Here is a 12,918-nt window from a genome sequence, read left to right on the forward strand (position 1 = left end):
TCCAGATGGTCCCAACAACATCTTACTCTCTCAAGGCTTCATCCTTGAAAATGGCTCCCACTGCCGGAACAGCAGGCAGAACAAACATTCCCAAGACAGAGGAGAGGTTGAGGAGCCTCCCATTAGCCAGGTCCAGCCCACGGGTCACCCTTTGGTCACGTCCTCTCCATGACCTCCTCCAGCAACCACGCATTCCCTGTAGCATCTTTATAAGCAAACAGTAAGTAGCATGATTTTTCTTCCTATTGTGAGGATGATCAGTTGCGTACGTTTACACTGTTCATTTCGGTAACTCACATCCTTCTGCGAGCCAACGGCCGGATCAGTGGTAAACAACTGGCAATAGGGTTTTCTTTTTCAACATATATTCAATCACACTGCATTTTCACAGACTTTGTGTTGTCACCAAAAGAAGATTCTTTCCCTTCTAAGAGCAATTCTCTTAAATAGCAATAATAATTATATCTGAAAAAGTAAAATAAAGTCATCTAAGATTCAATGCTTACTTTGAACAATTACGTATTCTACATCATTCGTGGTGGTTCTGCTTCTTTGCTTGAATCTGACCAACACATCTTGCCCTATGTTGCCTGCAAGTTGGCTATAGCTCTGTCCCTCATGACTTTATTCCAGAAGCCAGGCTGGAGGATCAGCCCCTATGAGGAACATGTCTTTCTCAACGCAGAGAGGGAACAAAAGAGCTGGCAGAAGTACGTAAAGCCTCTAAAAACTTCTCTTCAGGGCTGGCATCTGAAATTTCCACTCATACTTTATTGGTCAAAGCGGATCGTGTGGCCAAGCTCAAAGTCAGTGGGGTAAGTACACACCTCCATGGGGAGGCACTGCAAGTCACAGGGTAATGAGTGGAGACGGGAGCAGACGTATGTAGAGAGGCAAGGGAATAACTTGAAATAATTATGTGATTTGCAGTCCTCCATCTCTGTCCTAAATATTTACTTCCCTCTCTCACTTTCAAAAATGCTGAGAGGATGTATTTCCAAAGAGGATACCCCCCAGTGCCATTCAATCATGGCAACAGATTTCAAATCTAGAGTCTTCTAATATTTCTATATTGATTCCTTTTGATATGGAGATTTCTGAACCACCTTGCCCCCTACACCCAACATTCAATACTGGAAGAGGGACAGAATAATTTCCACCCAAACTTTCCTGTTTAGAAAGGGGCATAATGGCAGACACACAGCAGTGGCTGTTGCATGGAAATTCTGTAACTGAATGGTCAGACATTGCAAGAGTCCTACACCCTGTGGATGGAAAATGCTCCTGATAAGGCCCTGATTCTGCTCCCCGGGTAGGGCAACCCAGGCAACTGTTTTGTGGCTCCTGCTTCACCCTCTGGAAAGTAAAATTCACTCCTTTTCCTTACTCTCCTTGGCTACCTCTGGAGACAAGACAATATGCTTTCCTCAGCAGCTGAGCAACTTTCTCAGCCTACTTTTGCTCCTGGAAGCTGGAAGGTGGAAGAGGTCCTTTGAAGCTTTAAATTGTCATCATCTCTTTGATACCAAGCTAGTACCTCTTTGGCTGGACAGTCTATCAAAAACGTAGTCAACTGTTTCTTATTTACTTGATTCCTGTCAACTCCCTGTGCCAATATCCTTACCTATAATTCTTTTGAGACATATGCATCTCTCTTTTTAATTGCTGTCACCTTGAACTTGTCAGATTACCCGTTTCTTGGGTATTTGTCATGTGTCATATGCATAATTTATGGACACTGTCTTGGAAGAACTTGCAAATTGTTTGGTTTTGTGAGTAATAGATGCTGTCGTCAATATGAATTGTGATCAGATTGTAAGGCCAGAATGCCAATAGGGGGTTATTTTGCCTGTAGGTACTATGTGGGTAGGGATGGGGATTTACATATAAATATTTGGAGAGCATGATAATTCAGTTGTGAGTGATACACTAAGAAAAGACAAAGAAATCAGAAAAATGGCCAGCCAGGATAGATCTGGATTTAATTAAACTGGTTCACTTTAATTCCCTTGTAATAATACTAGAGTATCACATGTTCAGATGGTGATAGAAGAATGAAATCTCTAATGATTTCTTCTGATTTTCAGAGCTTACAATTCAACACAGATTCATCACAATACTTTTATTATTTGCCTTTACATTCGTTCATTTTTTAAAAAGTTTTTATTGAAGTATATTTGGTTTATGATGTTGTGTTAGTTTCAGCTATACAGCAAAGTGAATCAGTTATACATATACATATAGCAACTCTTTTTTTAGATTCATTCTCCATATAGGTCATTACAGAGTATTGAGTAGGGTTCCCTGTGCTATATAGTAGGTCCTTATTAGTTATTTATTTTTTATATATAGTAGTGTGTATATGTCAATCCCAATCTCCCAATTTATCCCTCCCCCCCTTCCCCCCTGGTAACCATAAGTTTGTTTTCTGCATCTGTGACTCTATTTCTGTTTTGTAGATAAATTCACTTGTACCCTTTTTTTGGTTCTACATATAAGCGACATCATATGATATTTGTCTTTAACTGATGTTCTCAAACTTCCTTTGTTGTTACTGTGTCTTTTTAGGATTTGTACAATAATTCTTGCAAGTAGTCTCTTAAAAATGCTCTAGGTATGTCCTTACTGTGTGCTCAGAGTTCATATTCTAATTACAGTGGTAATACCTTCTTTAAAGAGAGAGAGAGATGGACAGAGACAATAGATAGACTGAGAAACTGGGGGGCGGGGGGGGCAGTTTTTAGAGGAGGAGGATCGAGAGAGACTGATTAGTGAAAACCCAGTAATAAAGTCTTAATAAAAGCTTGCATTCTTGGCAGCAAGAACAGCGTCTTACTCATCTCTGTAAGCCCCAGCAGCAAACACAGGACTTGAAGCAAAGTAAGTCTTCAGAAAAATGTGTGTTTTCATGGAATCACAGCGAGTGAAACTGGGAGTACCCTCAGAGATTACAGCAACTAGATATAAGGGTCCCTGGGAAAGGTGAAAGAGGAACATTTGGAAACACCTGGCATTTGTACATCAATTATCATTTGCAAAACACATACAGCTGGTTCTTTCTAATTTAATCCTCATTACAGCTCTGTGAAGTAGATTTAAGATTCTCACTTACGTGTGAGGAAAGGAAAATCAGAGAAGTGTCTAGACCTCAACCACTCTGGTGATGGTGTCAGGTCTAACATCCAATTACTGGTCTTTTTCCAAATCCCTGGCTCTCATACGCTTTCTATTTTAAGTTGCCATTAAAAAACAACAGCAAGAAATAAGGTAATGGATTTGATTTCCTTCAAATTTATAGCCTCCTATGATCTGCATGATACCCATAGTTCTGAAAATAAATAAATAAAAAGGAAAGAAAATAAAGAAAATCAAAGGATGTTTACCCTTGTCTTGGGGAAACTGGCTCTGTTGAATGTTTTGCAAACTACAAATGAGGAAGTAATCTAATACCTGACCACGAAGTTGGATTGCCTCAGTATTTTTTTACTAAGGCAGAACTGTGGCAATGCATGTGCTAACAAGTTCTCTGCCCCAGTCCAGCCCTCTCCCCTCCCCCATGGGGAGAACTCTCTTTCATCTTGAGTGTCTGGCAGTTACCTTGGAGATGTTGGTATTGTTTTCTGGTCCTGACCAAAAGGACAGACACTTAGTTAAATTGCAAGTGACCAGATAGAGCACATATCCTAACCCTGCATATTCCTGCACGCTTACACTGTGTAAGGATGACCTATTAGTGTGTTGGTCTGCTTGACTACACTGTTAAGTGCCTTATGATCAGGAAATAAGATTTTTCGTCCTTATGCTCCTTGGGCCTAGCACTGAACTTGGCACATTGCAGATGCTCAATAAACGCTGTGGGAAAGAATTGGAAGTAGAATGCTGTTTTTTATTTGTCAGAGCTTCAATCAAAACTATAAAGAGTATGCATCAACAGACGAGTGGATAAAGAAGATGCGGTACATATGGAATGGAATATAATGGACTACCACTCAGCCATAAAAAAGAATGAAATGTTGCCATTTGCAGCAACGTGGATGGACTTGGCATTACGCTAAGTGAAATAAGTCAGACAGAGATAGACAAATACTGTATGATATCACTTATATGTGCAATCCAAAAAATACAAGAACTAGTGAATATAACAAAAAAGAAGCAGACTCAGAGGTATAGAGAACAAACCAGTGGTTACCAGCGGGGAGAGACAAAAGGGAGGAGCAATATAAGGGTAAGGATTAAGAGTTATAAACAGGTGTAAAATAAGCTACAAGACTATAATGTGCAACATGGGGAATACAGCCAATATTTTATGCTTACTATAAATGGAGTATAACCTTTAAAAATTGTGAATCACTATATTGTACCCCTGTAACTTAGTTAATATTGTACATCAACTATACGTCAATTAAAAAAACCTGTAAAGAACCATAGGGCAATAATAATTTTGGAGTCTGTATAGAATCTTATTTGAAGCTTACTCATCCTTCAAAGTGTATTTCAAATGTCACTTCCTCTACGCAGTCTTCCTTGATTTTCTGAGTCAGAATGAGCACAGTCCTACAGTATCTCTATTTCAAAATGATTCATATTTACCTTCATACTGTACTTTGTTGTTTCTGTATCCACCTCTCCATCACGGCAAGTTCCCTTAGCTTTGGATGCCTCATTTTGTTTTTCTTCCTGTTCTCTCACTCTGCATCACCCAGTTTCTAGTATTAAGCAGAAATCACTCAATATTTCTTGAGTGATTAAGCAAGTACCTGAAAGATAAAAGAATGAGTGCACGCAGGCATGCGGTCTGCCATGTTTGAGAATGCCACTGAATTGTGGCTAGCTCCATTCACAAGGAAAATAATGGTCACCAAGAGGTTAAAAGTGTTCACTATTTGGTTAACTGTCAATTTGTATGCTTGCTATGTTCTGTTGCCTACCTTCTCTTCCCCCAGTTTTAACAATCCCCAGCAGAGTGTTCTACATTGCAGAGATTTGCCTGTGAAAGCAAATACCTAAGTAATTAGGAATATGAATGTTAGGTCAAACTCTTACTAGATTTGCCTCTCATTTGGCTTGGTTTTCTATCTTTGCAAACCAAGAAGAGTAAACTCAATTTTGTTGAATGGCTATAAATTGCCATTTGGAGTTACAGTCAGTATAAGCCAGTTGCAATGAATATTAGTTGTTTTTGTTGTCTGGCTCCCATTTTCTTTCACATAACAGCACCTCAATTTTCTTTAAAAGACCCACTTATTCCCATCTCTCAGTCCCTGAGGTTGGGGCCAGTCTCCACTTCCACCTGCCTGATTGGGGATTGGACCCAGGTTCAAGACAAATCAGTATAAGTCATTCCCACAGCCACCATGCTTGGTTCAGAATTGGGCACCTGACAATCTAGGCCAGTGAGAGAATGACTTCTAGGATTGTTTTTATGTTCATTAGGATGTTGCAGTGACGGGTCTGAAGTTGTTGGGGGCCTGGATGTGGATCCCAAGAATCAAGCCAACCCACAGGAAGCAGAGTGAAAGATATTATCATTTGATCCCTGAATCAGAAGGCAAAACATACTTCATCCGTTTTTAATTCCACAAACATAAATTCCATTTATGCTTAAGCCTGTTTGCCTTGAATTTCAGTCCCATGCAACCACAAGACTCCTAACACACTGCAGGTCTGAAACTTCCATGTACATAGGAATGATTTAGGATGGCTTTTAAAATACAGGTTTCCGGTCTCTAAGACCAAGATACAGGTTAGGGCCCATGAACTTGCATTTTAACAAACAGCCTGGGTGCATCTAATGCAGATGATTGATGGACCAATGCTTGAGAAACACTGAGAGAGTTCATGGAAGTGATAACAGTAAACAACAATGACCAGAATCAGAGGAGTTTCGAAGTATCAACATAGTAGCTGAAAGTGAAGAGCCCATCCTTTGTTCCAGTATCACAAACGGGAAAATCCATTGAGGAATTAAGAGTTGATTTCATATTCAGTGGGAAATATAATACTTTAGGAATGTGAGCAGAATGCTGTGTGTGAACATATGAGAGAGATGATATCTCTTTGTCATGTTCATACCTGGTCTAGGAGCTCAACTGCCAGAGATTAATTCTGGAACAACTATCACTTCTGGTCAGTTGGTAAAAGGATATGGTGCTAGAGAGACAAGACAACTAAGTTCTTTGGCAGGTGAAGGATGTGCTATTAGTGCCATTCTCAAAGATTTTAAAATGGAATAGGTAGATATGCCAAGGGTGTCTGTTGCAGTAGGTTAGGTTTCTACTAAACTAGTCTATTTTAAAAAATCTTTAAATTGCTTTGATTTTCTTCACTGATTATATATATTAAAGCAAACACACAAAATAGATTTCTGTGTTTTGCATGTAATGAAGGAATATCTGGTATTTAGTAACGACTTCTCCCCTTAAAATAGGTATATACAGTTGTTAAATATTCCAGGAGGTATTATGGGTCCATATTCATATTTTTAATGTTGGAGAAATTTAGTTCAGTGATTTCTGCCTAAGGACCCTTGTTTCAAGATAATTTGCCCACTGCTTGTTTGGTTCCACTCAAACACAGCTGTAAGTTCTTTCTTTCTAAATTTGGAGATGAAGTGTCTGATGGCTAACATTTACCATCTGGACAAGGGGTGTGTTGGGTACTAGAGAAGAGGGGACATAGTGATGCACAGCTTCACTGTATGGCTGGGGAGTCATCTCCAGACTTTTCTATACAGTATGTTGTATCTCTTCCCTGGTTCTGACCGTTGACTTTGTAGGGTCAAAAGCAGCGATGATAGCCTATATGAGTTTTCTATCAGTCTTATCAGACGTAATGTCCTCTTTTTAGAGTTAATACTATGTCACAACTTCTGCACTCTTCTGAAATTAAATCCATACATGAAATAATCAAGCTCCACATATTTAAAAAAAATCAATACAATGCCATAACAATAATGTAAGAATACATTTATGAAAGTAATTCACAATAAAAATAATATCTATCTCAGTACATAAGTGGTCAGCCATGACTCACGAAGAGCCACAATGAAGCAGTCAAGTGCTAATATGGAAATTTAGATTTATCCTGAATGTAACATAAAATGCAGAGTGATATAGGTGTGTTCTATCAGTGCCTCAAATACTATGAGTAGCTTTGCCATTGGTGGCATGATTTTTAAAAATGCAATAAAATCTTGGTAATATTCATACAAAGAGGACAGCCTTCCCTCATGTTATATAGTGGCCTCATTCCTCGAAACTGAGTGCATATTAAAACCTTGCAAAAATACTTTGTGCTTATGCGTAAAACTGAGTTGTAGGCTCCAAAAATGATCAACAGTTCTTTTTTTAACCTACGTGAAAGTTCGGAGGGCCATTCAAAAGTCATGTACGACCTGCGGCAATTCTTCAAGGTATGGGGCTGCATTGTGTATTTCAGGATGTCTAGTAGCCCTGGTCCCTCCCCATTAAGTTGCAGCAATGCCTTCCTCCAATCATGTGACAACTAAAAATATGCCTCCTCCGCCCATTCCCAAGGTGCCTTCTAAAGGACGGTATTGACTGCATTGAGGACACTCACCTATACAATCCATTCAAGCCAAGAATCATTTATTGATACATTAGACCCAATTTCCATTTATTTTCTTTCAAGTTACATTATTGGAGGGATCTCTTGTTAAGTCCCAATTAAAATGGAAGAATCATCTGTTCAGGATAGATTGTCAGCAAACTGTGGAAATTGGATAGAATCTGTGCTAGCCTTTACATTATGTATTTTAATTAAATTGCAAACAACCTCAAATTTTCGGTGATGTAAAACAACAAATATTTATTTTTTTCTCACCTATTGGTTTGTGGATCAGCAGGGATTTTTCCAGGGTTCAGTTAGTTAGCTCTGGGCTGAAGGTTAGAAATTTGATAACTGGTATTCCCACTGCTGCTGGAGAAAATTTTCCTTATTTTGAACATCACCAGCAGCTTCTGATATACAGTTCTCAGTGAGAGAGTCTAATTGGTATAGCCAAGAATAGAACTTTAGCCGCAAGGGAAACAGGGAACATGAGTTTCTTATACTTTCATCTTATTTAGTGTGAGGCTGACTTTGCCCTAAGGCTCATAAGGTGGGTGTATATGTCAGTTTGCATTAGGTTATGCTGTTAACAAACAACCTCAAAATTTCAATAGCTTAAACCAACAAATATTTATTTTTTTCCTTATACTACATATCACTTGTGGATTAGCATCATCATAATCTCTTTAGAATATGGGTTGTTAGAGCAGCCACCATCTCAAAAATTGCATTTTGCTGTGCCAGAGACAAAAAACTTGGTGAACTGGATTTTTTAAATTACCAACTGGCTGTGACAAAACTCACTTCCAATTTCCTTTTATTAGCCAAAGCAAATCAAATGGTCACATATAATTCTAAGGAGGGTGCAAAGTATAATCCTGTCATGTGGAATCTATAAATATATGGTATACTGTACTAATGACAACCATGATGGGAAATTTCCCAAACATTGAAAGGGATTTCGGATGCTGGTCAACTGAAAACCAAGAAGACAAATGTCCACTAGAGACTGTCTTATTCATATCTTTTCCGTATATTGCCATCCTCAGTGTAATTCAGTAGTTATTAGTAACATAGTAAGTGCTGATTGAACGTCTGTTGAATAAGAGGATATGGATGTGGTTGTTTAAATTACTGAATCTCAGTATAATTGAAGTTTAAAGAGTGATACTTTGCTATTTTAACTGCACTCTGTAAAGCATGATAAATGTATTATTTGCATGCAGTGTTGCATTTAGAAAGCTTGAGAATCAGAGTGGCACACTGGAAAGAGAAAAAAGATGTTTATCTCAATATTGCTTTGAATGTGTTCACTTGTTGGTTTCCCCAAAGTGGGGACACGTTCTTCTGTGCGCAGTACAGAGTTTGGGATATGGTAAGTATTCAAGAAAAGTAGTTCTGCTGTCATTAGTTGTGTATTCTTAGGAAAGTCATGTCGATTTAGCCATAGGTTCTTGAGCTGCACACACACACACACGCAACAAACACAGAATGTCTTAGTAATATTTGCCTTTTGTGTTGTAAGGATCTCCTAGACTATAAAGGAATACAATTGTGCGATTGTGGTTGTCATGTGGTGTACTTACAGCACAGTTCCTGCCACTAGGCATTCATTCAATAGACGTTTACTTAGTTTATAACAGTAACCATTTGCTCTATTCTTAATGTGGAATGGGGTGTATATTTAAGAAAGCGTGTAGTGTACCTTTACAAAAGTTTGCCCAGGGTGCTGGGATTGAGGAATTTTGAGAACCTGGTTCCCAACAAATCAAGAACAGTGACATTCAATGGGTTTCGTCCTCACCTCTCAAAGGTCAAACACTTCACAACTGCCAATGGGGTCCCGGGGCCCGCGTTCCTTCCTTCGGTAACCAGGGCCCCTCCCGCCAGCTGTCAGCCAACTGCCGCAAAGCCCCGCCTCCCAGGGCGGCCCTCCAATCGGCCGCACGGCCCGGGCCAAACCCTCTTGCGTCACGTGACGCGACCAGACCAGCTTCCGGTTCGTCGCGGGCGGCTGACGTCGTCTGGGCCGGCGTCGCGTCAGGGCTGGCCGGCGGCGGAGGAGGCGATGGCAGCGGACACTGAGCGGGCTTGAGGGCTCGGACCTGCTCCCTCCCGCGCGACCTCGGGCCCGACCCCGCGCTGCGGCCCCAGCTCTCTCCGCTCCGCTCCTGCTCCGTCCCCGACCGCTGCCTGGGAGGAGGCGGAGGCGGAGTCCCGGGCTGGCCGTCCTGTTCGCGCCCCGGCTCGGCCCCGGGTAGCCCGGCAACTGTGCAAAGAGGAGGCCGAGTCGGTAAGAGGCGGCGGCGCCTGCAGGGCCTGGAGGCCGCCTGGCCCCCGCCTGGCCGCCCGGGACACCCCAGCGCTGGTGTCTGTCTCTGGCCCGCTCCCCTCCCGCGTCCCTCTCCGTAACTTGCCGCCCCTATTGTCTGGGCGCCGCCGCTCCCTCTACCCCTCCCTTCCTTCCCCCCCCTGCCGAGGGCCGGACGGCTGTCAAACCTGGAGGCGTCTCCTGCACCCTGGCCGCCCGGTCTGAGCCTTTCCTGTTTGTCTCTGGTCAGCCCCCTCCTGCCCTGCATCACCTCCCCCCCACCGTTTTTTTGGCCCCGCGGCCATTCTCTGACCATTGCTTCATTTTCCCAGGGTTGTATCTTCTAGTTGATTTACTCTTCCTTCCCGTTTGTCAGGTCCTCAGGTTTCACCACCCTTATATATTTTTGCTTTCTTGTTCGTTTTCCTTCCCGATTTTTATTCCTCTCCGTTCTCTCCGTCCCCCTTTCTCTTTCTGCTTCAGGTTTTACCCCCCTCCCCCAATAGACTGTTTATTTGTCTTACTTTTCCTTAATTCAGATCCCTCCCCATCTGCCCCTCTCCGCCCAAGAAGAAGGAAATCTTTCATTTTCTGGCACCTCATCCCGCAGTGTCACTGGGGGGGGGGGGGAATTATATGTATTAACTTTGTCACTTCTTGTGGGTTCTAAGTTTGATCCTAGAAAATGTTAGTGTAACTTCTCAATTACCCCTTACTAAGTTCTCCCTGTGAAGAGCAGCAGAAAAGGTGGATTACGTTTCTACAAGTAACTGCCTTGTGTGTTGCACACTGACCAGACCGCTATTAAAAATATTCATACTACTGTTTCTTTTGCACCAAACGCCCTCTGGCTGAGCCTACTGTTAACTTTAATGCATTAATCTTTGCTGCTGCCCTGGCAGGCAGGAGGATATCCCCCCCCTGCCCACCCCCATGAGTAGTTAAGTTTGATTTTACGTATTTTTATGACATGTATTGCTGTATTTGGCATATGTGGCATGTATTTTCCCTTAGCAGATTCTTTCTAAGAGGAAAGGGCAGTTGGTTTTTATGCTTGCTGTTTTGTCCCTTTAGAATTATGACAAAACCATTGAAAAAACATGACACAGTTGTGTGTTTTCTTTTTTAAATTGGGAGGGAGCATAGTCATATTAGTAATTCTAAATTTCAAAACGGTTTTAGAGATTTCTCCTCTCCCCCAGTAGGTTTCCATTCCTGATTAAATATTATATTTTGATTGGGCTGTTGCAAAATGTATTCATATTCCTCTGGTGCTAGTTAGTGAAAAAGAGGCTACCTCAAGTGTGCTAGCTCGCCACTGGCCAAGAGTATTGTGAATATTCCACATGTTCGTGGTCTAGAGAGGAATAGGTATTCCTTTGTAGTTTTTTGTTTGAACGTACAACCATTTTTATTGTCAGTGTGGGTACTGTCTATGTTGAAATATAGTAGAAATAAATTCTCAGAGTTAAGAAATGTCTGTATCATTGTTGCTTGTTGAATGTGAAGAAAAAGAAAGAAATTTCCTCTGCAAGTTTATATGTTAAATTAAAATTATTGAATCATGTGCTACCAAGGTGGGAGATTATAGGTAATGAAAAATCCTAATCACAAGAGGAATTACTAAATCTGCACTGGAAGAGTGTGTCTGCTGTTTCTTCCATCATTGTGTTCTTTAGTGTGTTATCAAGTGTTTTATGTTACAAGGCACTCAATAAATATCTGTTGAAAAACTTGGTTAATTTGTTCTCTTAAGAATTTCAATAGTCATATGCCAGAATACTCAATTGTCCTGAGTTTTCAAAGACAGAAAAACATTTTCAGCTGTTATCCTGAAGAATTTTCTTGGGTATTTTCGAGTTAAAATTTAAAGCATTTTAGCCATTAGTTAGTTTTAATCCCCATCTATTCATTCTTTTAAAGTAGTTAGCTTTTTAATCTCCCTTTTCTTAATTCATTGTTAAGATTGCCTGCAAGTTGTACAGTACTTTACCTAGAGATATTGGTAATCATCATTCAAATTTCTTAAAAATTTGGCAGTTATTTTAACTTCTCATGTAATGTTTAAAAAATTCTGTTTAATCCCTTGTGCCTTTTATGCATCAGAATCTAATTTTTTTTTTTTTCTCTTGAGGTAGTGAAAAGAGAATTCCGAAGAACAGGATCTCAAGATGAGTAAAAAGCCCCCAAATCGTCCTGGAATCACTTTTGAGATTGGTGCTCGTTTGGAGGCACTGGACTACTTACAAAAATGGTATGGAAAATATGGAGCCCTTGACCTAAAGCATGATATCTGTAGTTTCACATGGGCTGGTTAATTGCTCTTCTTCTGACAGTGGCAGAAACATTAACTTGTTCACATTTTGAGTAAACATATACATTGTTTATTTAGTTTTCCTACTCTTCAGATTTTGTAGTTACCAGTACTCTTTTGTACTTAATATGAGCTCTGTGGGTGGTAGGAGGGAGAAGATTAATCCAGATAACCAGATTCCCAAGTTTCAGAAAAAACTTGATGCAAATCTACTTTTTTTGGCCTGTGTCAGAGGTGGTCTTTCAAACTGCAGAATATGTTGATGGTTAGCAGAGTTGTCATTCACTGTTCCACCTAAAACCAAAACCCAGTTTACCTCCTCCTTCCCCAGAGTGTACTGACCTAAAGGCAGGTTGTTACTGTTTCCAGTTTTAAATGAGTAATCCTTTCAGGCCTTCTCTTATTTCTTCTCCTATACCAGCCATCTGTGATAAGGGGTGAATTCAGACACCTCCAACATACCCCTACATACAGTGGTGTAGGAGAAATTGGTTACCTAGGATAAAATCACCACCTGGAAAGGAGAGAAGGGGAAATAGCACACACCAGGATCACTGGACTGCTGTAGGAATGAGAATTCCCTCTTTCTCCTAGGGTATGCCTTCCTCATTCCTGTTAGCTGGCCTCCAGTTCTGTTCTCTGGGTGGCTGTCTCTTGGTTCAGCCTCAGTTCCTCTTGAAGCCCATTTATTTTGATGAGGAATCTAGCAGTTCAACAACTTTAC

General features: G+C 40.7%; 1 protein-coding gene and 1 long non-coding RNA gene across 18 annotated transcripts in view; one reads left to right on the forward strand and one right to left on the reverse strand.

The window, feature by feature from the left end:
• Positions 1-142: 142 nt before the first annotated feature.
• Positions 143-9,450, reverse strand: LOC309974121. Its single transcript, XR_014326858.1, has 3 exons — positions 9,374-9,450; positions 4,591-4,757; positions 143-465 (listed from the first exon to the last, which is right to left on the reverse strand). It is a non-coding gene; the product is annotated as an uncharacterized lncRNA (long non-coding RNA).
• A 168-nt stretch (positions 9,451-9,618) lies between these two features.
• The window catches only part of PHF20L1 (PHD finger protein 20 like 1), a 79,327-nt gene continuing 76,027 nt past the window's right edge, over positions 9,619-12,918 (forward strand). For 14 of the 17 annotated variants that reach the window (XM_082858807.1, XM_082858818.1, XM_082858819.1 and 11 more), the window contains exons 1-2: positions 9,619-9,862; positions 12,015-12,134. In XM_082858807.1, the coding sequence (XP_082714933.1) occupies positions 12,052-12,134 (83 nt within the window). In that variant the 5' untranslated portion in view covers positions 9,619-9,862; positions 12,015-12,051. Of the gene's footprint in view, positions 9,863-11,902; positions 12,135-12,918 lie in introns of those variants that run through there. The other 3 variants (XM_082858817.1, XM_082858816.1, XM_082858808.1) reach the window with 3 other exon arrangements.

The sequence above is a fragment of the Leucopleurus acutus genome, assembly GCF_964270905.1.
Source record: "Leucopleurus acutus genome assembly, chromosome: 17".
Lineage (NCBI taxonomy): Eukaryota > Metazoa > Chordata > Mammalia > Artiodactyla > Delphinidae > Leucopleurus > Leucopleurus acutus.